At 43.5% G+C, this 27581-nt stretch overlaps 1 protein-coding gene across 1 annotated transcript in view; it reads right to left on the bottom strand.

Moving 5' to 3' along the window:
• Positions 1-1037: 1037 nt before the first annotated feature.
• The window catches only part of VPS37A (VPS37A subunit of ESCRT-I), a 34827-nt gene continuing 8283 nt past the window's right edge, over positions 1038-27581 (bottom strand). Inside the window, exons 2-12 of the mRNA XM_088478747.1 lie at positions 25171-25245; positions 24417-24531; positions 23513-23613; positions 20375-20570; positions 19363-19433; positions 17204-17331; positions 16448-16506; positions 16299-16367; positions 14259-14402; positions 11273-11353; positions 1038-1523 (exon numbers count right to left, since the gene is read on the bottom strand). Coding sequence (XP_088334873.1) covers positions 11273-11353; positions 14259-14402; positions 16299-16367; positions 16448-16506; positions 17204-17331; positions 19363-19433; positions 20375-20570; positions 23513-23613; positions 24417-24531; positions 25171-25245 — 1039 coding nt within the window. The 3' untranslated portion in view covers positions 1038-1523. The remainder of the gene's footprint in view (positions 1524-11272; positions 11354-14258; positions 14403-16298; positions 16368-16447; positions 16507-17203; positions 17332-19362; positions 19434-20374; positions 20571-23512; positions 23614-24416; positions 24532-25170; positions 25246-27581) is intronic.

Genomic DNA, 27581 nt, shown 5'->3' with positions numbered 1-27581 from the left:
ACTAGTTTATTGTCTAAAACCACTTTACCTGATTTGATAAATTCAGCCTTCTACACTGATTTTACTGTGCTGATTTCATATGCAGCATTAAACGCTTTGTTTATTTGTAGGCTCCAAATTATTTATTAAAATAAAAAAAAACCTCTATTGCTAAAAATTAGCTCACCCTGACTTTCTGTTGTAGACATACATATCTGACCTGTGGCATCTCTGGTGAAGAGTGTGCAGGTGGCAACAATCCACTCACTGTCAATGCTGGGGTGACGGAGTTCCAATTCTTGATGACTGTGCTACAGGAATTGACGCGCCTCAGACTCGCTGGTGTGCATGACGTGCTTGTCCCCAGAAAGCTATATTGCTCTGTACCATGAATGTTTTCCATCATCTATCCCTAGCTCGTATTCCTGGAGGTACAGCCACTGGGGAATCAGGAGTGGAGCTTTGTATCACCCCCTGCTAGTAAAACACAAGAACTAAAAAACTACCTAGCCTGATTCTGGGATGCGGGCGCACACCGAGACAGAATACAGGCCCCATCCTTTCTTAAAACGCCCCAGCTTCATTATTATTTATTAAACATTTTTTTATATAGTGCTTACATATAAAACAGAGAATATTTAGTCATACATACAGTCCCTGCTGCAGTGGCGCTTACAATCTGTGTACCTTTCCCTCTACGCTCTTTGCTCGTTCATGGTTTTGTTTTCATTTCTCTTTATCATGGTTAGGATTGTTGTTCTTTCCGCTCTCTTGATCTGTACTCCTGGTTCTGTCCTTTGTGGAAGTGTTCGTAAAATACATCGTTCCCAAGGAGCCGATGGGAGTACAGAGGGAGAGGAGCGTGAGCTTTTGTAGGTAAGTTGAAATTGTTCTGACACCGCATTCTACACCCCAGTGTATCCGGTGCCTGCACTGGACTCAGGATAAAATCATTTACTTCCTTATCAAAAGTACTTCTTTTTAAAGCAGATGTTACGCTATACAAACTGAAGACCAAAACAGTTCTCCTGTTAGAGTACTATAATTTCACTAAACAATTAGTGTTAAAAAATGTTTATTACTTATGTTTGGTACATGTACAGCTGGATATAAAAGCATGCTTCAATTGCACTGCGCAAATGCCATCTCTCAAAGGCACTGCACGTTTTGACATGGAAAATGGTGAAATGACAGCAACCCCATTTTTAATGACCGTTAACGTTGCTGTAACTTTATAAAATAAAATGCTTATGTCACAGTAAATAAGTATTTAATAGAAATCATTCCAATATGGGTAACAGAAAGTAAAAAATATATATTAGAAGTATAATTACAGCTTATACAGATCCTCAGGTTGATGTGAAATAAACATGTAGTAAATAAATGATAATTAAATTGTACAAAAACAGACTAGCAATAGTCTATCAATAGAACATAATACAATCAAGAAATGTTAATCTCCATTTTCCAATCATAAATACAAAAATGTGCTTTCCGGAGACCTGTCCCCAATGCTCTCTTTACTTACATCCTTTTCATACTACCTAAAAGGGAGAAAGGAACAATCCATGATTACTAGGTACAGATTTGCAGACATTTATACAGCTTATCTTTCACTCCTGGAGAGAAATGATTAAAATCTGATTTATGGTACATGTCATCCACTAAGTGAAATATTATGTAAAACCTGGGAAAAAGTCAAACAAGCAGCAAAATGTCATGTGGCTATATTCTCAGCGTTCTGGCCATTAGCACAGGCCTAGTCATAGATTAGTGCTTCAAGCTGGCTGCTGGGGGAGCAAGTTTGTCTTAGATTGGGCTCATATGAAAAAAAAAAATATGTAGAGATTCAAGGGTTGGAAACCATGAATTGAAATTATTTCTTGGGTCTAGCGACTTGACTCTTCTATTGTGGGGCATACAGCTATGGCCTTGTTTCCCCGTTCTGCCAATCGGCGATTATCCGTCGGCGGATTGGGGAAAAACTGCATGTTAAAAATCCCCAACTTGCTGATCCCGATCTTTTTTGTTCTGAATTGGCAAATCGAGGTTTTCCAACATGATGAATTTCCATGATTACCCGACCCCGGCATTTTCAGAACAGGGAATTGGGGCATTATATCGCAGATTTATGGGACCCTTAAAGGTGCCTAACACACTTGGCGATGTGCTCACGATCCGACATGGTGTCCGATTTCCCCTTGAACTCTCCCCAGCAGCTACCCGGCAGTCGTGGGCATGATTTGGTGTTAAAAACTGTCCAATGAGACAAACGATCTATCGTGCCTCCTAGCTATTCCAGTGCATCGTGTATGAGGTTGTCAGATCTGCCCTACAGCACGGCAGATCTGAAGATGCGATGTACGACCTGCGGGGACGTGCATCGACATCGTGATCGTGAGTGGACACTCACGATTTGGGCATATTTTACACGATTTGTTGTCACGATACGTCAGAATCGGGCAAATCATGTAAAATATCGCTAAGTGTGTAGGCACCTTTAGACGACATCATTGTTACTAGTCCTCAGTGTGTCAGTCACTGCATTTATTGGAGATACTTTCTGCACCATCCAATTACTCTTATGCAAAAGAAGAGCAACTAAAATGGTGCAAGGTCTACACCACAAAACGTACCAGGAAAGACTAAAAGATCTTAATATTTATATTGTGGAGCAGGGAAGAGAAAGGGGGAACATGATAGCAATGTTCAAATTTATATATATATATATATATATATATATATACACATATACATATATATATATATATATATATATGGTTTTAACAAGGTAAAGGAAGGAGACATTCTTCAAAGAAAGAGAAGTATTAGAACACGAGGACATGTTCTGACACTGGAGGGAGGTAGGCTCAGGGGAAATTTGAGGAAAAATTACTTCACAGAAAGGGTAGTGGACAAGTGGTATAGCCTCCCATCAGAGGTGGTAGAGGCTAAGACAGTAGTGCAATTTGAACAAGCATGGGATAGACATAAGGATATCCTTCAGAAGAAGTAAGGATCAATAACGATTGAGGTAACAATATGTTTAAAAATGGAGCAGATTAGATGGGCCAAGTGGTTCTTATCTGCTGTCAAATTCTATGTATCTATGTTTAAAGCGCATTTATGTGTGTGCAAATAAGGGCCATTAAAAAGCACATGCCCGGTTCATGAAATAAGAGCAGGACCAATTACCCCTTACTAAATAAATGAAGATATACCTGAGTCTCCAATGACCAGTATTTTAGGGGAAATTGGAATCCCGGACTACAAGCCTGTAACGCTCACGTAAGCTGGGGGCATAGAAAGGAGGCCGGCACTGGTGTATTCGCAGAACAGTCACATAAGGTGTGGTGGCACAGAAAGGAGGCCGGGACTGGTGTATTCGCAGAACAGTCACATAAGGTGTGGGGGCACAGAAAGGAGGCCGGGACTGGTGTATTCGCAGAACAGTCACATAAGGTGTAGGGGCACAGAAAGGAGGCCGGCACTGGTGTAGTCGCAGAATAGTCACATAAGGTGTGGGGGCACAGAAAGGAGGCCGGCACTGGTGTTTACGCAGAACAGTCACATAAGGTGTGGGGGCACAGAAAGGAGGCCGGCACTGGTGTATTTGCAGAACAGTCACAAAAGGTGTAGGGGCACAGAAAGGAGGCTGGCACTGGTGTATTTGCAGAACGGTCACATAAGGTGTGGGGGCACAGAAAGGAGGCCGGCACTGGTGTATTCGTAGAACAGTCACATAAGGTGTGGGGGCACAGAAAGGAGGCCGGCACTGGTGTATTCACAGAACAGTCACATAAGGTGTGGGGGCACAGAAAGGAGGCCCGCACTGGTGTATTTGCAGAACGGTCACATAAGGTGTGGGGGCACAGAAAGGAGGCCGGGACTGGTGTCTGCAGAACAGTCACATAAGGTGTAGGGGCACAGAAAGGAGGCCGGCACTGGTGTATTCGTAGAACAGTCACATAAGGTGTGGGGGCACAGAAAGGAGGCCGGCACTGGTGTATTCGCAGAACAGTCACATAAGGTGTGGGGGCACAGAAAGGAGGCCGGCACTGGTGTATTCGCAGAACAGTCACATAAGGTGTGGTGGCACAGAAAGGAGGCCGGGACTGGTGTATTCGCAGAACAGTCACATAAGGTGTGGGGGCACAGAAAGGAGGCCGGGACTGGTGTATTCGCAGAACAGTCACATAAGGTGTAGGGGCACAGAAAGGAGGCCGGCACTGGTGTAGTCGCAGAATAGTCACATAAGGTGTGGGGGCACAGAAAGGAGGCCGGCACTGGTGTTTACGCAGAACAGTCACATAAGGTGTGGGGGCACAGAAAGGAGGCCGGCACTGGTGTATTTGCAGAACAGTCACAAAAGGTGTAGGGGCACAGAAAGGAGGCTGGCACTGGTGTATTTGCAGAACGGTCACATAAGGTGTGGGGGCACAGAAAGGAGGCCGGCACTGGTGTATTCGTAGAACAGTCACATAAGGTGTGGGGGCACAGAAAGGAGGCCGGCACTGGTGTATTCACAGAACAGTCACATAAGGTGTGGGGGCACAGAAAGGAGGCCCGCACTGGTGTATTTGCAGAACGGTCACATAAGGTGTGGGGGCACAGAAAGGAGGCCGGGACTGGTGTCTGCAGAACAGTCACATAAGGTGTAGGGGCACAGAAAGGAGGCCGGCACTGGTGTATTCGTAGAACAGTCACATAAGGTGTGGGGGCACAGAAAGGAGGCCGGCACTGGTGTATTCGCAGAACAGTCACATAAGGTGTAGGGGCACAGAAAGGAGGCCGGCACTGGTGTATTCGCAGAACAGTCACATAAGGTGTGGTTGCACAGAAAGGAGGCCGGGACTGGTGTCTGCAGAACAGTCACATAAGGTGTGGGGGCACAGAAAGGAGGCCGGGACTGGTGTCTGCAGAACAGTCACATAAGCTGGGGGCAAAGAAAGGAGGCCGGGACTGGTGTATTCGCAGAACAGTAACATAAGGTGTAGGGGCACAGAAAGGAGGCCGGCACTCTTGTATTTGTAGAACAGTCACATAAGGTGTGGGAGCACAGAAAGGAGGCCTGGCACTCTTGTATTTGCAGAACAGTCACATAAGGTGTGGGGGCACAGAAAGGAGGCCGGCACTGGTGTATTTGCAGAACGGTCACATAAGGTGTGGGGGCACAGAAAGGAGGCCGGGACTGGTGTATTCGCAGAACAGTCACATAAGGTGTAGGGGCACAGAAAGGAGGCCGGGACTGGTGTATTCGCAGAACAGTCACATAAGTTATTTTTCTCAAACATAATTTGCTGTGTATTCAAAGTTTTTCCACTAAAGAACCTTCTTAAAGTGATACTATAACAAACAATAGAGCTGTACAAATGGCTACAATGTCCTGTTGTTGGAATTAGTAATTAGATTGGTTGCCCCATCCGTGTCTCCTTGTCCTTTTGTAGGGGTATTTCCATGTAAGAGTCTGCGCCCTTGCAGAGGACAAGGTAAAAGAATACAGAGATGATGTTACACTAAAGTGTCAATTAGTGAGGAAACAAAAAGCTGTCAAAACAGGTCCTAACATAGGATAGTAGTAATAATAACCAAAATTTACTTTTCAAATAACGCTGCTACGCAGGTCATACAGGATGTACAAAGCAGTTTCTGAAAACCCATTTACGAGACATTAGTTCTCTTCTGTATCTTCACAATCTTTTTAACTAAAGCTGACCATAAACTGCACGATAATCGTGCAGTGTATGGTGGCAACTGATGATCGGCCATTAGAACTAAAAAAGAAACAAAAAACAAAAAAAACACACAACAGCAAAAATCGGTCGTTCATACGGATTAGCTAAATCCAACATGTCGGATTTAACAACAAACCTCCAACCGACTTATTTTGTTCAAATCGTGCCAGTGTAAGTGCGCGATTACCATGTCGCAGAAGTAGGGGGACACAGATACCGTGGAGGTCATTCTTACGTTTTCACTAACACTGGAGCTTTCAGTCTGATGGTGGGGGGGGGGCTGGGGAAGAGGTTCATCCACCATGATTCAAGTTAGTCTGAGGCAGTTGTCAACAGTTTCCACAAGTGTCACTATGGCTATTTTCCACACCCCAGGGCGGTGGGTGTGGATTTAATGAGGTATTAGAAATGGGATTAACTTTGTACTTGGTGAACAACAAGTTCCTGCATGGTCATGGCATGCTGGGACTTGGAGCATTGATAGCTGGGATTCCAAAGAACGCAAACGAAAAATTTAAATACAATACACAAGTTTCAAGGGAAAAAAAAACACACTTTAATAAAAACACAAACAAAATATAATTTCAGCCTTATTTTATTACATACTTATTCCAGAGGTCCTTAAGTAGTCTAATGGTGGGTACACACTACACGATATGCTCCCTGACCGATATCGTGTAGTGTTGTCCCCGGCAGGCTGTGCTCAATGTCGTTCATGACATTGAGCACAGCCGCTGAACGATATCATTAACAATATCGTTCAGCGCCGGGCTCTCTCCACCATTCCCTGACATGCAGCAACCTGACGAGATCGTCAGGTTGGCCTGCATGTCAGCCCGATGAATGATAACGACGAACGACCTGCGGGAACGCGCACCGTCAATATCGTTCATCTTTTTGGTGTTAAAAATGGACGATAAAGTGGACGACTGAGCGATAACGATATCGTTATCGTTCAGTCGTCCACTTTATCGCCCCGTGTGTACGCACCTTTAGAGTGAATTAGTGAAAAAAAAAAAACGCAACTGCATGTCTTGCAGTGCCCAGAATAATCTGGCTGGGACTACTTCCATATACTTAACATAGACCTATACTTTAAAGTCCTCATGATGTTACCCCAGGTAACCTTCAATGCTAAAGTATACACTCAATGTTAAGTATAGGGCTTTAGCGGCTGCAATATATTACCTTGGCGAACTACAGGTTCCAGTTAGGTCTGGTGCCAGGGGAAGCTGGCACTTATTATTCTTCAAGTATCAGCATGCCTCGGCAGCCATGACAGGCAACTGTGCCTTGCTGGGACTTGTTGTTTGCTAAGGAACTTGTGTTTTATTTCCATTTTTAATAACCTTATTTACTCAGTACCCACAGACCTGGTGTGTGGAGAATAGCGCAAGCACTATTAGTACTAGGGTTATTTAAAACTAGAAGGTAGGGGCTGAATGAGTTTTTGCAGGCCGGTCACCCTAGGGAAATCTGCATTGGTGCCAACTGACCTGGGGCAGGTTGGAACCCTGGTTGGGGACTGCCACACTGCTGGTCTAATCTGTATGGTTCCACCAGCCGAGGATGGCAAACCCTAGTGTTTGTTAATGGAATAGCCAATGAGCGTATGGGGAGATACTATTTGTGGCAAACTTTAGTGAGACTGAATATCAGCCAGCTATGATGAAAACGTTTGTTCAGAAAGCCAACTTAGATATCATTTAGTCGTTCAGATAACATTCAGATAATTGTCCAGTTGGCTAGATGGACGAAAAGCTGCTCAGTGTGTGACCAGCTTCAGTTTACACTGTGAAACAGAATTATTGTTCTGTATTTATTACGCAAAATGAAGGTTTATCCCATCGCCTATATTCAGCTGTCTGTGCAGTTGCTGAACACTTTTGTGGCTGCAATTAATTGAGCAAGTACAATATAAAGCTCTGTACATACAGTAAAATAATTTATTAGTACAGATAGAGTAAAAAGAGGAAGCAGTTTAGGGGGATTATTCTGGATGCAGAACGTGCCCCCACATGTTTCTTTTGGCAACTATTTAAATCTGCAGATTATCTCGACGCTGATCCTAGAATGCACTGTGTCACAAGCCGAGATGTGCTGGCAGCGTATGAGTCATACAAACATAAATGCTTCTAACAAGCTTCTGTGTCCTAATAGATGCACCATGTCACCATGTGACTGCACAGGGAGGGGACAGGGACGCAGTCAATCATCATGGAACAATAGGTCTCAGCAGCTCTATCTTGGTAGAGGACCGGTCAAGTGAGGATACGTATTAGTTGGCATACTGCTCATTACTGGTGCTAGAGACAGATCTCCTGAGACAAGCTGGCAACAGAGCATGAACATGTCACATGGAAGAATATGTTGTATTAGCAGTAATATACTGTATATCACAGACGATAAAGAGGTGTATGAATTTAATAACAAAGAAGTAATAAAAAAAATAAACACCACAAACCTGCATTGATAGGCATTACCCTACTCCTCTTATATTAATACCACCTTCCCCAAAATTTACTTACAAAAGTTAGCTAACAGACCTTAAATCTCCTATAAAAGTCACCCAACACTCTAATGTATGCAATCCTCACAATCCCCATTGCACTCTTTATACCATTTACTACACACATATAGCTGGTAAGACTAGAACTGTATTGAGTTTAGTTGGAGGTCTGACCCTGGGTTGTTTGTGAACATGAAACACCCCTGCATGGAACAATAACTTAAGAATATATCTGCACTTTTTTTTATAGGGTTCCTGTCCACGCTGCTCATGGTAATGTAACACTAAGTCATGGTAACGTACCGCCATCCCTACAGTGGCGCACAGTAGCGTATCACCATCCCTACAGTGGTTCACAGTAGCGTATCACCATCCCTACAGTGGTGCACAGTAGCGTATCACCATCCCTACAGTGGTGCACAGTAGCGTATCACCATCCCTACAGTGGCGCACAGTAGTGTATCACCATCCCTACAGTGGCGCACAGTAGCGTATCACCATCCCTACAGTGGTGCACAGTAGCGTATCACCATCCCTACAGTGGCGCACAGTAGTGTATCACCATCCCTACAGTGGCGCACAGTAGCGTATCACCATCCCTACAGTGGCGCACAGTAGCGTATCACCATCCCTACAGTGGCGCACAGTAGCGTATCACCATCCCTACAGTGGCGCACAGTAGCGTATCACCATCCCTACAGTGGTGCACAGTAGCATATCACCATCCCTACAGTGGTGCACAGTAGCGTATCACCATCCCTACAGTGGTGCACAGTAGCGTATCACCATCCCGACGATGGTGCACAGTAGCGTATCACCATCCCTACAGTGGTGCACAGTAGCGTATCACCATCCCTACAGTGGTGCACAGTAGCGTATCACCATCCCGACGATGGTGCACAGTAGCGTATCACCATCCCTACAATGGTGCACAGTAGCGTATCACCATCCCTACCGTGGTTCACAGTAGCGTATCACCACCCCTACAGTAATGCACAGAGGCCCTGATTCAGAGCCGGATGCTCTGACAGAGCGCTCGCTCTGAATCAGGGCCGTCCCTGCTCCTTTTTGGAGCGGCCTCCTGGCCGCTCGCATAGCTGTGGATGACCACCCACAGCTATAGTGAGCGGCCATGATGATGGCCGCGATGGTCAAGACCATCGCGACCATCGGGCTTGCGACGAGACCCTGCGGTAGGGTCTCGCTGCCGCAAGCCCAGGAGTGCTTTTGGCTCTATCAGAGCCAAAAGCACTCTCACTGACATCACTAGTGATGTCAATGGGGCCGGCCCCAGACGGTAGGCGTTCCCATGGGAACGCCTCCGTCTGGGCAGCCACGCCCCGGCACGCCCACCAAAGGGGGCGTGCTGTCAATCAACATCGACAGCACGCCCCCTTTGGAGCGAGACCCTTAACGACGGCTTGGCTGTCGTTATTCGGGTCTCGCGCATGCGCACAACGGGAGCGCCTCCGTCGTGCGCATGCGCACTTGGGCACCATCGACCCGCTTGCGAGCGGGTCAGAATCAGGCCCAGAGTTCCAGATCCCAGGTCAGACCCAGGACTTTGGTGAAAAAGAAGGTATAAGTTGTCATGACAACATTAGCATCTTTCTATATAGCCAGTTGCATGCATTGGATAAAGAAGTAGAACAGCACATAGTAGTTTATGACTACACCTATAACAGTGCATGGTATTGTATTACTGTACTTATAGCCATGCATGGTATTGTATTACTGTACTTGTAGTCGTGCATGGTATTGTATTACTGTACCTATAGCGGTGCATGGTATGGTATTACTGTACCTATAGCGGTGCATGGTATGGTATTACTGTACCTATAGCCATGCATGGTATTGTATTACTGTACCTATAACGGTGCATGGTATTGTATTACTGTACCTATAGTGGTGCATGGTATGGTATTACTGTACCTATAGTGGTGCATGGTATGGTATTACTGTACGTGTAGCCATGCATGGTATATTACTGTACCTATAGCGGCGCATGATATTGTATTACTGTACGTGTAGCGGTGCATGGTATTGTATTACTGTACGTGTAGCCATGCATGGTATTGTATTACTGTACGTGTAGCCATGCATGGTATTGTATTACTGTACGTGTAGCCATGCATGGTATTGTATTACTGTACCTATAGCGGTGCATGATATTGTATTACTGTACCTATAGCGGTGCATGGTATTGTATTACTGTACGTGTAGCCATGCATGGTATTGTATTACTGTACCTATAGCGGTGCATGGTATTGTATTACTGTACGTGTAGCCATGCATGGTATTGTATTACTGTACCTATAGCGGTGCATGATATTGTATTACTGTACCTATAGCGGTGCATGGTATTGTATTACTGTACTTGCAGCCATGCATGGGAATATATTACTGTACCTATAGCAGTGCTTGGTATTTTATTACTGTACATGTAGCCATGCATGGTATTGTATTACTGTACCTATAGCGGTGCATGGTATTGTATTACTGTACCTATAGCGGTGCATGGTATTGTATTACTGTACCTATAGCGGTGCATGGTATTGTATTACTGTACCTATAGCGGTGCATGGTATTGTATTACTGTATCTATAGCGGTGCATGGTATTGTATTACTGTACCTATAGCGGTGCATGGTACGGTATTACTGTACCTATAGCGGTGCATGGTACGGTATTACTGTACCTATAGCGGTGCATGGTACTGTATTACTGTACCTATAGCGGTGCATGGTACGGTATTACTGTACCTATAGCGGTGCATGGTACGGTATTACTGTACCTATAGCGGTGCATGGTACGGTATTACTGTACCTATAGCGGTGCATGGTACGGTATTACTGTACCTATAGCGGTGCATGGTACGGTATTACTGTACCTATAGCGGTGCATGGTACTGTATTACTGTACCTATAGCGGTGCATGGTATTGCATTACTGTACCTATAGCCGTGCATGGTATGGTATTACTGTACCTATAGCGGTGCATGGTATTGTATTACTGTACCTATAGCCGTGCATGGCATTGTATTACTGTACCTATAGCGGTGCATGATATTGACTGTGCAAAGTTATGGACTGTTGCAGTTTCTCTTCTTTGGCTCTTCTACTGTGGCAGCACTGTGGGAGAGAGGAAGTAACACACCATTAATCTATAACTAAAGGACTCATTAAAAACAGTCAGTAAAATAATGGTGTCAAACAGTTTGGAATATTGACAAACTTTTATATTTAAAGCAAATAAAACAATGCTCAATATAAACTGTACAGCTGTATAATTCCCCACCGGAATCAATTCCACAATCCCAGAGATGTAAATCCCAGTATGAGGTGACAGCTTTATGTAAATGCTGCATAGATGAATGGCATCATTTCCATGGATATCCTGTGTGCCATCCTAGTCATTCTAATGTGTAGCTGTGTGTGCCTTGTACCTAGCCCATATAGCCCATAAACGTTGCGGAATTTCTCCTGTCTCCCCTTATGCAGCAAGATGTGTACTACTACATACATTCAGCGCCCACATTATTAGGTACACCTTACTAGTAGTGGGTAGGATCCGTCTGCCCCCACAACACCCTGAGTTATTCGTGGCATGGATCCAACATGGTGCTGGAAGCGATCTAATCAATAGAGATCTGGTTACTGCGGAGGTCACTGGACTGCACTGAACTCATTGCCATGTCCATGGAACGTGTGTGAAATAGTGCATGCTTTAAAAGATTGGTAGACTGGGCCATAAAGGGATGTACATGGTCAATTACAATAATCAGGTAGGTCATGGCATTTAAAAAAATGCTCAATTGATTTGCTTCATATCCTTTGGTCTTGCCCTAAAATTCAGAAGCTCTGGATGGAAGTCTTTAACCTTATTTCTCAAATTACAGGGATTACGCTCCCACTACGACCTAAGACTACTTTACTCCCCCATTATCCAGCCTCTCACCAGTCACACTGCAGATACGTGACGGGTCACATTTTTATTGCTACTAGATTGCCCAATCATGAAAAATCCCCCCATCGGACCCCCTCCAAGATTAAAACATATTGTGATAACTTGGGGGTTAATTAGCTCGGAAGACTACAGTCAGTGGTGCAGTGAGTAGGTGCAGAATTAGAGTCCACACATAGCATTCCAGTTTAAATAAACATAAATGGTGCTTTACTTCCAGCATGTGAAATCAGGAAACAGAAAAATAATAAACAACTTAGCCCTTGTTTAGGGCACTAGCTCACTTCTTGAGCCCTCTCTATTAAAGTGCAGCTAGTCTGTAAATAAAAGTCCAAAGTCAGGTTAGCCCTGCTTCATGCAGGTTAACACAGGCTCCGGCCTGGTCTTTAGTTGGCTGGCTGCCACAGCCTCACAGTCTGGCCTACTTCCTTGCAGGTACCGTAGCTCAGTCCCAGAGTTTGATAGCCTTCCCTGTTTCCCACAGGCCTAGGCTCAGGCCTCCTGGCCCTCAATGGCTTGCTAGCACAGTGAGCTCTGCTTGACTGGTCTGCCTCAGTCCTCCCTGGACTGAATTCACTGGGCCTCCTTACACCTCTTCCCACAATCCTTTTCTTCTCTGTGTGGGCGGATCTCTCCTGCCCCACACAGAATCTGCTGCTCACCAGCGCCATCTCTGGTGATACTGCCACAATATATTAAAAAAAGTTATGATATGGAAACCCTTGGATATAAGTGTTTCATTTCCGCTTCCTCTCCTCTGGTTAAATGGAGGTTGTGGTTTGATTATTTCACCACATGTAAACCACGACAGCGTTTAACTGCTGGGACTGTGTCTTCATAATGATAGGAGGTTACAGTTTAGTTGGAGATGTATTCTTGGCTCCCATTTGGTTGACTTTAACTTCTCTTCCCCCAGATTGTATTTTATATGTTTATTTTCTTGTTTTTCATTACGTGCATAGGTAGCAACACTGTCTCTGGATAATCCCCCCTTCCCTTTTCTTCTCCATTTGTCCTAATGTTCTTTTTATTATGTACTGTGGTTGATATGTTATAGTACTGATGTCTCTGTGTTTATTTTTCTGTAACGATTTACTGCTTATTGGTCATTGTATTTTAGCCATTGATGGTTGTATTTTCTGAAAATGCTTTCTAAGTTAAAAAAAAAAATGCTTAATTGGTTTAAACACTGCCCACGTCATCACCACACCACCAGCCTGAACAGCTGACATAAGGCAGAATGAATACATGGATGCATGTTGTTTACACCAAATTCTGACCCCACCATCTGTATGCCACAGCAATAATAGAGATTTGTTAGATCAGGCAACGTTTTTCCAGCCTTCAATGGTCCAGTCTTGGAGAACTTGCACCCACTACATGTTATCTGATATGAGTGGATCTGGTGTAGTGTTCTGCTGCTGTAGCCCACCCACCTTAAGGGTCCGCATGCTGTGCCAGGGCCGTATGGAGGGGTGTGTGAGTGATGCCGTCACCCAGGGCACAGGGCCGGGGAGGCACTGTTGCTGCCCACAGGCCCTGCATCTGACTAACAGGGTGCACGCACCTCGCAGTGTGCAGAGCAGCCTGGAGCGTCCGGTCAGCTCTACACACTTCTCCTGTCGGCGCCCAGCCCCTTATGTGACATCACAGGGGCCGGGCCGGCACAGTGCACTGCTCCGGAGCTGTGTTGTGCATTCATAGAAGCTCCTACATACCAATGTTGTAATACATGGTTATTTCAGTTACAGTCACCTTCCTGTCAGCATTGTCTGTAAACTCCTGAGAAAGACCCAGGAGATCAGCAGTCTCTCATATTCACACTATCCCATCTAGCAACAACTTTCATTCAACAAAGTCACATAAATCACTTTTCTTTCCTATGCTGTTTTTTAGTCTGTACAACAACTAAACCTCTTAACCATATCTGCATGCTTTTAAGCAATGAATTGCTGCCACATGATTGGCTGATTAGATATGTGCATTACACAGCAGGTGTACCTAACAAAGGCGGATAAATGGATGCTTACAATACATCATATATATACTCATACACCATGTTCAAATACTTACTGTTCTCTTTTCCATGAACATATTTAGAAAATCGTCTATTTCTGTTTTCCCCTCAAGGAAGTTTTCTGCAATACTGTCAGACTCCTCTTCCGCTTCGTGTGCTGCAACTTTCAGCCTGGCCTGCAGAGCACTCAGACTACAACTCTGAGGGGAAGACACAGAACATAGCTTTATATACCCATCTGCATGGGCTACATCAGACCTGGCGATTGTTTCAGCGCGGTCTGTAACAGATGAAACCAGTTTTGTCAGATCACAAGTAAGTAGAGCAAAGAGTAATCAGACAAAAGGCTGTACACAGGCCATAGTGATGGATTTACAGCTGAATTCAAAGATGTGTTTCCACATTTATATAAGTAGCAGACATCTTATGTGCAACCTTAACCGTGGCTCTGAGACACCGGCGAGTCCCGTGTGAGACTGCCCAATGTTTTAAAGTAGCTATTTTTTTATAGGCAAAATCAACCTGGTTTTGCCTACTAAAAGACTGCTACAGTACTGTAAAACATAGGGCAGTCTCGCTCGGAACTTAAAGCCGCTGCCTATTACAGTTACCCCCCAATGATCAATCCACAGCAGCACATGGATGACCAAGAGAACAGAGTTTATACAGAGGTATTCAATATGCGGCCCTCCCATATCCCAGAATGCCCTGCCACAGTTTTGCTATTAGCGCATGCTAAAACCAGGGCATGCTGGGATGTGTAGTTCCACAGCATCTGGAAGGCCACATGTTGAATACCCCTGTTCTATGAGGTATAATTTACTAAGCAGTGGGTTTTCAGAAAGAAAAAACAGAAAATGTTTTATGTCAGTTTTGCCCACATGATTTAAAATAGCAATAATAATAAATGTAATATTTATAATTTATGATAATATATTCAATATTATTGCGAAAATAATATGTTTGCACCTTACAAGGAGCAAACCTAGACATAATAAGCCCTAATAAATCTATACTTGTACAGCATATACTAACTTCATAATCTCCCCTCGAGAGGCTATGGGCACCAGGGTGGCATTTTCTGTGGACTGCTTGGAGAAGACGTGACACGGGTGCAGAGGTATGTGCTAATGTATAGGCCTCAGAGTACTTCTCAGGAGTGTAACCTCTAGGATTGCCTAATCTTCCTTAGTACACAAAATCGCCATGGTGCTTTGGTAACTCAGATTCTAATTTTCTAGTGGCTCAATGTTTTTCACAGCGCGCATCAATCCTAACAATGGGGGTCATTCAGACCCACTCACGAGCGGCAGTACGCTCGCAAGTGGGTCGATGTTCCCCACTGCGCATGCGCACGACGGAGGGAGCTCCGTCGTGCACATGCGCGAGACCCGGGGAGCGATGGGCTTCCCATCGCTCCGGGTCTCGCACCAAAGGGGGCGTGCTGTCGATGTTGATTGACAGCACGCCCCCTTTGGTGGGCGTACCTGCCAGACGGAGGTGTTCCCATGGGAACGTCTACCGTCTGAAGACGGCCCCACTAACATCACTAGTCAGTGGGAGTGATTTTGGCTCTGATAGAGCCAAAATCACTCCAGGGCTTGTGGCAGGGAGGTCTCCCATCTTTTTGGCCACTCGCATATGCTGTGGGTGGTCACCCACAGCTATGCGAGCGGCCAGGAGGCCGCACCATTTTCATGGAGGAGGGCCCTGATTCAGAGCGAGCGCTCTGGGCAGAGCGTCCGGCTCTGAATCAGGCCCAATGATCACTTTCTGTAGGCGAAATAGATTGACTGAGAATGTGTGATATAGCAATCACCTCAATTTCTTTGGTGGTGGCATTCAAAAGTGTAATAACGTTATAAGCCACAGGTTACATTGCTTTATTTATGGACACCTGCTAACACAATTCATTGTGGTTGCTATGGGTTACAGTACTAATGCACAGTTCACATGTCCCCCATTTTGAGAAACATTCATGAGTTTGTCCTTTTATACTGACACATGGCCAATCAGCGATCAAACACTCATTTGTGCATCTCTTTCTACATCTGTGATTGGTACGAACACCACAACGTAAGCAGCACACAATATACCTCACTCAGCTCATGCTGTCTTTGTAACTTCTTTTCAAACACGGTTTTCATTTGTGTGAGAAGTTCATACTGTAAGAGAACACACACACATGAATTAAACAAAAGAACCAAGCATACAATGCCTGAAACGGCAGCTTCGGCATACTTACTTTGTCTAACAATGTCTGTCGCTTTGATTCTAGAATGGGCTCCAGTTGCAGGTTCTTTTCTGAAGAAAACCAACAGGTCTCACCACACTGATCATGCACAGTGTACAGCAGTGTAACATATATAACTCTATGCATAGGCTTGCCATATCATCACTTCAACAGTAAGAGTGCAGTGATCTATTAATCAGCATTTATTAGCCCTGGAGATGATAAAATCACCTGAGGTACTTTTAAAATTGTGACCACCAGAATATTGCATGCATTTTTATAATGTCTGATTCAATATAGCTGAATCATTAATACTCAAAGGAATTATAAACTTGGGCCAGACATACATCATGTTTGAACATAGCTAGTTATTTTGAATTATCACTTTCAGGACATGTCTAAATTATTAACCTGGTATAGCACCTGGTGATTGAATTAAGCAAAAATTTTGTTTATTGACTTGTTAATAAATGGAGACTTAGGGGTAAATTTACTAAAGTGAGAGTTTTTAGAAGGGAGTTTTAGAAGAGTTGTTGCCCATAGCAACCAATCATATTCTACTTAACATTTAACTAGCACCTTCTAGAAGATAATAGCTAGAATCTGATTGGTTGCTATGGGCAACATCTCTTCTAAAACTCCTTTCTAAAAACTCTCACTTTAGGAAATGTACCCCTTAAAGTCAGCCACCCACAGAATCTGTGTAATTCATGTGTCCCCAGAATTAAAGGGATGATATGGCAAGCCTACCTATACGTTATGTCTTACTTGCTATGGCTGCAATATTTATGACCAGGTCCTCTTTATCTGCAATGACCTGTTTTAATTGTGGTAGATTCACAAACTGTTCCAGAAGAACGTCCTCTTGTTCCATCATATCTGTGAGCTGTTGCATGCTGCAATGTAACACAGGAATTAGTCAGATATTGCACGCGCGCACACACAGGCACGAACACACACGTGCACACAGCTTCTGAACAAACAACAAATTACGCACTTCAAAGAGGAAATACATTGATAATATATTCTTACTACAAAACTAGTACTTACACAATCTAACATGGAGACAAGGGGAGTTTCAACATATTTGGCAATAAAACAAGTGCCGAGATCGTAAAAGATGTAAAAAGTAAGAATTCTTATGCTGGTAGGATAACCACACAGTGTAATTCTCACCTACACATAGAGAAGGCAGCAGCCATCATTTTAGGCTGAAGCAAAATTGCAGCCAATAAATTCATAATAAAATAGTGGCTCAAATACAGGTCATGCGTCAGGATATTCATTAATTGTCTAAGACAGTGGTTCTTAAACGCTGTCCTCAAAGCACCCCAACAGTCCAGATTTTAAGGATATCCATGACTTAGCACAGATGGTTAAATCAAAATAACTGATGGTTAAATAAGACACCTGTGCTCAAACATGGTTACCTATAAAACTTTGACTGTTAGGAAGCTCTGAGGACCGTGCTTGGGAAAAATTAGACAGTATACACATATATGACAATAATTTACCAATGTCTGCTCTTTTCACCCGCCAGTCGCCACTTTTATAGGTACACAATATCCTGTCCTTTTGAATGTAGCCTCCCTACAAGTCGTCCCTGCTTCCCTATCCAAGTTTCACAGATGTCTTGCTAAGCTCCAGCATCTTGCGAGTTGCCTATTGAATTCCACCAGCTATGGATGGCCTCCTAAAACACCTTGCCCTTACAGACCGTCTGCTAAAGGATGTGTGTGCGCAATATGGCTGCCAATGGTGTCTGCCCAATGTCACAGTCCATATAGTGCGATTACGTTGCAGACATTGGCCCTCATTCAGAGCCGCTCGCTAGCGGCAGTACGCTCGTTCCGAGCGATGTTCGCACATCTGCGCATGCGTACGGTTTTTAGTACGCATGCGCGAACCAGTCAGTGCGGCCGAAAATCGTTTGTACGCTATATAGCGAGTGCCTGCTATTTTGAGTGACAGAATGAGGCGTATGTGGGTGGTAACAGGGGAAGGTGCTTGAAAACGGGGGAGTGGAATTCGAACGCAGGCGTGCTTAAAGGTCAAAACGGGCGTTTTATGGGTGTGCATAATTAATACAGCAGCGTCATTGACCACGTCACTTGGTTTTTTTTAACTCAGAACTGCTCGCAAAATAGCGGTTGAAAAAACCAACCACAAGAATAGCGAGCAGTTCATATCCTGTTCGATGTACTCGATTAATCTAATAAATAGCGGACATGACGTATGGTGCGAGCGGCCAGGGGGCGTTTTTATCAAATAAACGAGCGTATGTTTTGCTCGCTCGTTCAGACTTAGAGGTGTGAACAGACTGCAATGTGCGAACGGATCATTTGCATAGCCACCCCTTGTTTTTGAACGAACGAACGCAAATAGCGAACGGCTCTGAATGAGGGCCAATGTCTGCAATGCAGCTGGCATCAGGGTTTTTGTAGTGTGATGTGATGGGACAAGCTGGTGGGTAACGTCACTGTGAGGGCACAGACTGGCACACTAGCACCACACCATTATATGCGCCTGTAATCCTTTTCCACCCTGTAACTGGAGTTGCGTTCTACATTGAAATGCCAGATATCAGGTCACTGGTGTTACCAACAAATCTGCGAGTGTGGCTCTGTCCATGGTAATGGCACAGCATGTGTGGGATCTAATGCAGGGAGTCTTTACCCCCAAAAAGCATTTCAGTGAGGACTTGTTTATTTCACAAATAAAATCTTCCTGCTGAAATGAAAGGTCATCTGATACTAGCCCTAAGGCTGTGTCACAAGGGTGCTTACAGCTGCGTGACCGGACACGTTCTCCTAGTGCCACCCAGCATTTCCAGTCACACTGCATCTATCAAAACGCTGCTGGCATCCACACAACATACATTAATAAACACACTCCCAACTACAGACAAGTTACACGTGTGTAGTTACCTTAATTCTGAGAGCTCAGGAAAGGTATCCGGGAGATCAGGCATCTTGTATGTGAAGCCGTTTATGCCCACCTAAATACAGAAATACATGCCACTAGTTACCAGTGTTTATTTCTTTATTAACAATTACTTATATAGCACCAGTATATTCCGATGCACTTTACACTTGGGAACATAACAATAATAAAACAAGACTAGGTAATAAAAGACAGACAAAGAGGTAAGAGGGCCCTGCCTGCAAGCTTACAATACAGTGTTTAAAGCAACAAAAACTGCATACCATCTGATGGGTAAGCAGGGTTATTCCACGGTAGCTCACGTTGAAAAGTGACATAGCAAACAATTAGCAATTCCTGAATACAGTTTTTTAAAGCATGACCTGTCTTTCTAATTTCTCAGTAAATAAAATGAATTTCACATAAATCCCTTTTGCTGTTGATAGCCATGCTATGTCACTTTGTAACGTGAGCTGCCAAGGAATGACCCAGCAATTCCATATAAAACCAAGGAGGCAAATGTGTTACAGTGATTTCATTTGTGCGAAATAGGTCAGAGATTCGGGGTAATACAAACAACTGCTCAATACATCCTAAACCAACATGAACAGGCCACAGACTCTCATCCTAACCTGCTGCTTACATGCTTCTTCCTCACTGTCTACCCTATCTGTGTCACCCCTGTCTGTCCCCCCCCCCTATAGAATGTAAGCTCTCACGAGCAGGGCCCTCTTCCCTTATGTGCTTTTCCTTCCCTCACTCATACGATCATCTACTCAAATCTCTCCACGCCCTGCTGCCTTTTTGAGTGTTATGATCGCTGCAGCAATGTTTATAAACCATGTTCTTATTCTGTATTGTCTTGTACTGTAAGTCGCTGTTTTACGAGTTTGCTCATTTGTTAATGTACTTTGGGAGGTGCTGCAGAACCCTTGTGGCACCATATAAATAAAAGGATAATAATAATAATAACAGACAGTCGACACTGAATGTGTCTGTACATCACGTCATACTCACTTCAGAGGTGGGGACCGGTAGAGGCAAATCAGTTATCAGCCCGTAGGACGGGGCAGCGGCTTTGGCAGTGTTGTAGCTTGAAGGGACATTTTCAGAAACTGATCCCGACCTATTGGTTTCTTGTGTGGGAAACGATGGAAGGAAAGGGAACCCCGAATGAGGGTAAGGAGGCTGCCCTGCGGGATTGCTGTACAAGCTGTAAAAGAAACAAAAAGTGATTCCAATTCTCAATTACTATTAGAATTGTGGGATCACTATCATGTATACTCTACCATTGTCACCCTGCTTACCAGTCTGCTCAGCAAACTCAGCAACACCTAATATACAGAGCGGTCACAACTAGCCCAAGCTTTCTCTGATGAAGTCTAAATCTTTGCTGCTTCCAACAGATTATCAGTCTCCTCTCTTGCAGGTTCTTTGCATGAGCATAAAAATGACAGTTTTAAATAATATTATTAATGCTCTAGGCCTAGGGCCTTATTCCAAAGCAAACCATAACCCTAATGCCAAAGACAACACTCCCGGTCTCTGCCAATATAGGACCTCAGGTGGTCAGATCAGACCTTATGTTCATGTAATGTGTGATTTATTTCTTTTATTCAATATGTTTTTATTAAAGATTTTCAATATGTTGGGTGTAACAGTATCCAAAAATAAACAAAAATAGGTACAAAAATAAGGAAATATCAGGGTATTAAGGGCGTAAGAGGTTAATAGTGTCTTATCTTAGCATTGTGGAATTCATATATTTTTATTTTACCGGGATTGCATATGTCAAAATCTGCAAAAATAGGGATAAAATGAGTTTCTTCAACCAAACAGATATACTAACTACATTTGGGATACCAAATGCTTTACTACAGGCTCAAAATAAATGTGTGGGCCATAATAAAATATATTTATTCTTTGTGACTGTGTGTTTCGTCTCCACAGGTACAGCAACGTCCCATGCAGTCTCAGGAGAAAGGTACACACGTTTAACACACAGTTACCCTAAAATCCTATTAGCCTAGGAAAGATGTTAATCTGCAGATAAGGTTATAGACAGGCTAAGCAGAGATGTAATACAGCTTCCTACTCCACATGGTGCATAGGATACACATCAATCTTCCACTCCTAGTGTAGCTAACATCAATCGATCAAGATATAATCACTGCGGTATTGGTTACCGAACAGATAAATTTAAAGGACAGTTTACATTAAAAATAAATTTTATTTACCCCATGAAAAATATATGGCTGGAGCCAAAGTAAAGTGAATAGATGAAACTACAGAAATATATATATAGGTCACATATATGGCACAAGATGGGTAATGGGAGGAGGACTAATGAGCTCCAGCCACTTTTCACCCAATTAACTAAACATTCAAAATGAAGAAAGAAAAAAAATCAATAACTTTAAATACAAGTTCCTACTTATAATCAATACTATAGTGCTACATGCTCTCATAATCCAATCTACTCCTGCTGTTCGGCAATGATACCTTTCAGAAAAGCAGAATAGAAAGAGGAGAGCGGCATGGGACTGTTATACTCATTGGGGACACTGGTCAGTCAGGCAAGCGGGGTGTAAAGAGCAGGTAAGTGTTCCTTTGTTGATCTCATCAATCTCAACACAAACTTACATTTGTAAGTTACTAAGAGTTAGCATTGTATGCTCAAAGTACAGGGGCCATGGGTTAAATTCTGACAAGTTTGTAAGTTCTCCCCCATGTTGTTTGCGTAGGGTATCTCCCATCATCCTGGTAGACAGTATGTGTATGTGTACAGCCGTGGCCAAAAGTTTGGAGAATGATACAAGTATTGGTTTTCACAAAGTTTGCTGCTTCAGTGTTTTTAGACCTTTTTGTCAGAATTTACTATGGTATACTGAAGTACAATTACAAGCATTTCATAAGTGTCAAAAGCTTTTATTGACAATTTCATTAAGTTTATGCAAAGAGTCAATATTTGCAGTTTTGACCCTTCTTTTTCAAGACCTCTGCAATTCACCAAATTCTGGGCCACATACTGACTGATGGCCGCACATTCTTGCCTAATCAATGCTTGGAGTTTGTCAGAATTTGTGGGTTTTTGTTTGTCCATCCGCCTCTTGAGGATTGACCACAAGTTCTCAATGGGATTAAGGTCTGGGGAGTTTCCTGGCCAGAGACTCAAAATTTCGATGTTTTGTTCCTTGAGCCACTTAGTTATCACTTTTGCCTTATGGCAAGGTGCTCCATCATGCTGAAAAAGGCATTGTTCGTCACCAAACTGTTCTTGGATGGTTGGGAGAAGTTGCTCTTGGAGGATGTTTTGGTCTCATTCTTTATTCACGGCTGTGTTCTTAGGAAAAATTGTGAGTGAGCCCCTCCCTTGGCTGAGAAGCAACCCCACACATGAATGGTCTCAGAATGCTTTACTGTTGGCATGAAACAGGACAAAGACTTTTGGAGAATGGCCTGGTGTCAAGAAGGGCAGCAAAGAAGCCACTTTTTTCCAGAAAAAACATCAGGGACAGACTGATATTCTGCAAAAGGTACAGGGATTAGACTGCTGAGAACTAGGGTAAAGTTATTTTCTCTGATGAATACCCTTTCAGATTGTTTGGGGCATCTGGAAGAACGCTTGTCTGGAGAAGGAAAGGTGAGCGATACAATCAGTCCTGTGTCATGCCAACAGTAAAGCATCCTGAGACCATTCATGTGTGGGGTTGCTTCTAACTCCAAGCATTGATTAGGCAAGAATGGGCAGCTAGCAGTCAGTATGTGGCCCAGAACTTGATTGACAGAATGCCAGGGTGAATTGCAGAGGTCTTGAAAAAGAAGGGCCAACACTGCAAATATTGACTCTTTGCATAAACTTAATGTAATTGTCAATAAAAGCCTTTGACACTTATGAAATGCTTGTAATGTTACTTCAGTATACCATAGTAACATCTGACAAAAAGGTCTAAAAATACTGACGCAGAAAACTTAGTGAAAACCAAAATTTGTGTCCTTCTCAAAACTTTTGGCCATGGCTGTAGACAGTAATGTGACAGTGTTGCTTTCATTAGGAGAAAAACATAAATTATTTGATAGCATTGGTCATCAAATCTGTCCACATTTCCAGTGTGTTAGCACAGACACAAGTGACCTTGCACCACAAGAACTTACTAAGGAAATGAGCCAGACGTCGGAGCCAGCGTTGGAGGATTCTTCCAAAACTCTTCTAACAAATTCTGTACTATTTTACCAAGATCAGAGTGCATAGTGAACTAAGGAATGACAACATCATTAGGATATTTGGAATTTTGTAATGGAAAACATTTTTTTTCCCACCCTATATAAAAAAAAACACCACTTTCACAATGCTACCCAATACTCAGCTAAGGAGAACTGCACCAGAAAACAGTACCAAGCCATCAGCAGAACTTTTTATATTGATGCTGAGCAGCTTACTGTTTACAGTTACTCTAACCAAAAATGTAATAAATCCCCTTCATATTGGGAAGTAGTTGCCTTGTTGACAATCAGAAGTCGCCACCGGAACACAGAGTGATGTCGCCAAGTTACTTACAGTAGTTAATGCCAGCCGGCAGTACAACTACCAGCATGATTAATTACCATCCTGTTGCCAGTTGTACTGCACATAAAATGCTGTAAGTAGAATTTGTATACATCACAGTACATTCCGGTGTCCCCATCATGCATGTCTATAAGCCATATGTATCCCTTGGTACTTGGCTAATGTAAATATTAGGAATGAATGTAAAATGTATTAGCATGTTCTCATGGCCTAGTGGCAGTGGAGATATGTGAAATCAATGAGGGCGGGTTAGTTATAAGACCCTAGGCATGGCTGCTCGTGAAAAACGATTGAGCTGAGAGTTCCCGATCACTGAAACTCCTGCCAAATGCATCTCAGCGATCACCTGAATAACCATATTATTACCACCTCCTCCTGCACCTATATTTTTTTTAACATGTAGGATAAACTAAAATGTGACACTAAGACAGAATCATTTTATCTACATAAATTAACTTAAAGCTTTAAATATAAAAACATAAACAAACGTACATTATTTACTAGCGGACATGTGATACTAGTGCCTTGTTTGTCCACTAGATGATGTCTAATTGGTGGATAAACGGTGATGATAGGTTTGTCTTGAGGAAATTGCTGAGGAAGCAAACTGCAATAAAAACAAAATGTATGAGAGAAAGGAAGCGCAATTATCAAAATTTATGGACCAATCAGACATCCTATAATCATGACTATATGGGGGCGATTCAATTCAACGCGAATTGAATAGCGCCGGGAGCGAGCTCCCGGAGCTATTCAATTCAGTGCGCTGTTTGGGCGGGCTAAGGATTTTTTCTCGCACCCCCCATCCCCGGGATGCGAGGAGAAATCCGACCAAAGTGCCGGGTGCGCAGCTGGTTTTCTGCTTAGCGCGGCGCTAACAGACGCGTGCCCGGCACTTTGGTCAGAGATTGCCGGTTAACGCGCCTTAACACCCTTGTTAAGGCGCCATAACCGGCATTCTCCGACCACACAGCGCACTGAATTGAATAGCTCCAGAAGCACGCTCCGGGCGCTATTCGATTCGCGTTGATTTGAATCGCCCCCTATAATATTTAACTCCACTGTTTTCCTAAATATGCCACAAGTTTCCAGAACTAAGGTTCCATCTTTGGCAATGTCAGATCAATATTATTACTAAACCTGTTGGAGCAATGATCACAATAAACATGTGCACGCAATCAGTTCATTCAAACCCCCCAACAGTACAGAACATTCCAAAAGAAGAGGATTGAGAACAAGCACTTACATATTGATGTTTATGGTCAGATTTTTTACTGTAACCGGAAGTCTATATTCCACATCTTTCTGAATTTCAGAAATACTGTGCAAGAAGACAAAAAACAATTAATGACAAGTGTATGAACTAAGTAATATAAAGAGGAGAAATATGTATAATTGTATTATGTACCACAAAAGGTCCACAGCACCTTCCATAAGATACAGGGAAAGACTACAACTGGAAATGGATGTGTTAAATGAATATTATTGAGAACTTACAATAAATGTAAGACGAATGTTGGAAGACAGCCTTGCTGCAGAAAGTGCTTAGGAATTAAGAGCAATTAGAAGTAATTAAAAAGTGAAAGCGAGCTATAAAACAAGACAATACAGATGTGTCCACATACATCTCTCCTCTGTACACTACAGGTCACGTTACCCATAACGTGAGCGCCGCGTGACTCTGTAGCACCGAACATCTTTTTGTGTGACTTTTTCCCTTAAAATGCGTCTTAGTCACAAAGCGTTGCGCATCGGACGCACAAGCCGCTTCTGCCGATTACAATGGTATGCGGCATGCCTATATTGTGTGTGCGGTCACGGGTGCACGCGGAAAGCTATGTTACAGTGTCAGTGGCTGCATGGAAGGACGCTCGGCACTACCGAGTTGTGCTACGGCATGACGCGATTAGAAAGACTGTTTAACGCGCAAGGAGGCAGGATATATATGGACACATCTGTACATAAGCAAGAAATGAAATAAATCGCAACATGCCACAATTAGTAAAAATAATAATACTCAGCGCATACACAATTATAAGTTGCAGACTGAGTGAAAAATAAGTTTTTTTACATCCTTGTTTTATTTTTCAGCACTATGGTTTAGAGCTGCCACGGTTTTACTGTTAGGGCATGCTGGGATGTGTAGTTCCAAGGCAGCTGGAGTGCCACATGCCGCCTAAACCTGATTTAGAGAATTGGTATTGGTCAGCACACAGATCACCCTTCCTGATCATATAAAGACACAACTGAAAGGAACAGAAGCCAATGCAGTCTTCGTTTTGTACCCTCATTGCTAGTTCCTCATTACAGTAGACTAGGAAATGGGTCAGGGTTGAGAGTCTTTTCAGTACAATGATTGACCCCAATTACTAATATATTTGTTCCCTAATAACTTATGAATTGCTTGGCAATATGAACCATCACAACTTCCCCTCTGGTTAGTAGTGTGAATTCTAGCACCCTGCACCTGTCACAACCCATGCAGTTCCTCTTTTCTGCCTGGGGTGTAGCTCTCTGCTCTGGTGCTTCTAGCACACTTTGCTCTGTTACTCACCAGTTTGATGCATTAGATGAGTGTGCTAGTAGCACCAGAGCAGAGAGCGACAGCCCATACAGCAAAGAGGAACTGCACGGGTTGTGACAGGTGCAGGGTGCCAGAATGAAGATTAGTTCAGCATCATCAGCCCCCAATAGTGCCTATATTTCCAAATGCAGTAAGGTAAGAGAGGTGCAGGCAGGTAAGAGGCAACCTAGAAAATGTTTTGTAGCAGAGCTTATGTGCCTTTAGCTACAGAACTGGTTACAAAGTTCAGCTCGACACAGTATGGCCTTATGGTGCATACACACGGGACGATCGTCAACGATAAAGATATCGCTGAACGATCTCCCGGGTGTGCTGGATGATCGATATCGATCATCCAGCACACCACGAACCCACCAACGATATAGTAACCTAGTCGATATTGACAAGGTTGGCCTGCATGCATGGGCAATGGACGATATCGTTCTCTTCCATACGTGGCCGCGCATCGCAGGTCTTTGGTCAATGAAAAATGTACGATATGAACGCTAACGATATTATGGATATCGCTATCGTTCATATCGTCCATTTTAATCATACTGTGTGTACTCACCATAAATGTTTCCTATCAATATGAAAGATGTTAATTCTTGCATTCTTAAAACTGTATACTGTAGTAAAACACAGCCAATAATCATATCCCCAAAACACACAGTACACCTCTTAGTCACAAACATGGATAAAGCTACACAGCAAAAATAATGCATCAGACATTGAAAACAACAATGACAAAAAAATCTTTCCAAAATACAAAAAAGAAAAAATTCTTAAGGAAAAGGCCCAAAGGCGTAACGAGAATGTGTAAGCAATGTAGGTGTCCTGGGCGCCGGTACATAGGGGGCGCTGGCATGGGGGCACATGTTGTTCGACAGTAAGTGTGGAGGGACTGTCCATCCGCAATCAGCTTTACCCCTCCATAGTTGGTGCAGTGGGAGTGAGTGATGATCCGCAGTCCGCACATTCGACAGCCAGGACTGCGGCTCCTCGGCTCACAAAATAGCCGTGCTCCCCAATCCCCCTTCCCCCTCCACTGCAAACACAGACTTCTTACTGCAGGGCAGGCTCAGTGTGTAGCA

Source organism: Taudactylus pleione, unplaced genomic scaffold, assembly GCF_031769625.1.
Source record: "Taudactylus pleione unplaced genomic scaffold, aTauple2 ptg000218l, whole genome shotgun sequence".
NCBI lineage: Eukaryota > Metazoa > Chordata > Amphibia > Anura > Myobatrachidae > Taudactylus > Taudactylus pleione.
This window is presented reverse-complemented; position numbering and strand designations above follow the sequence as displayed.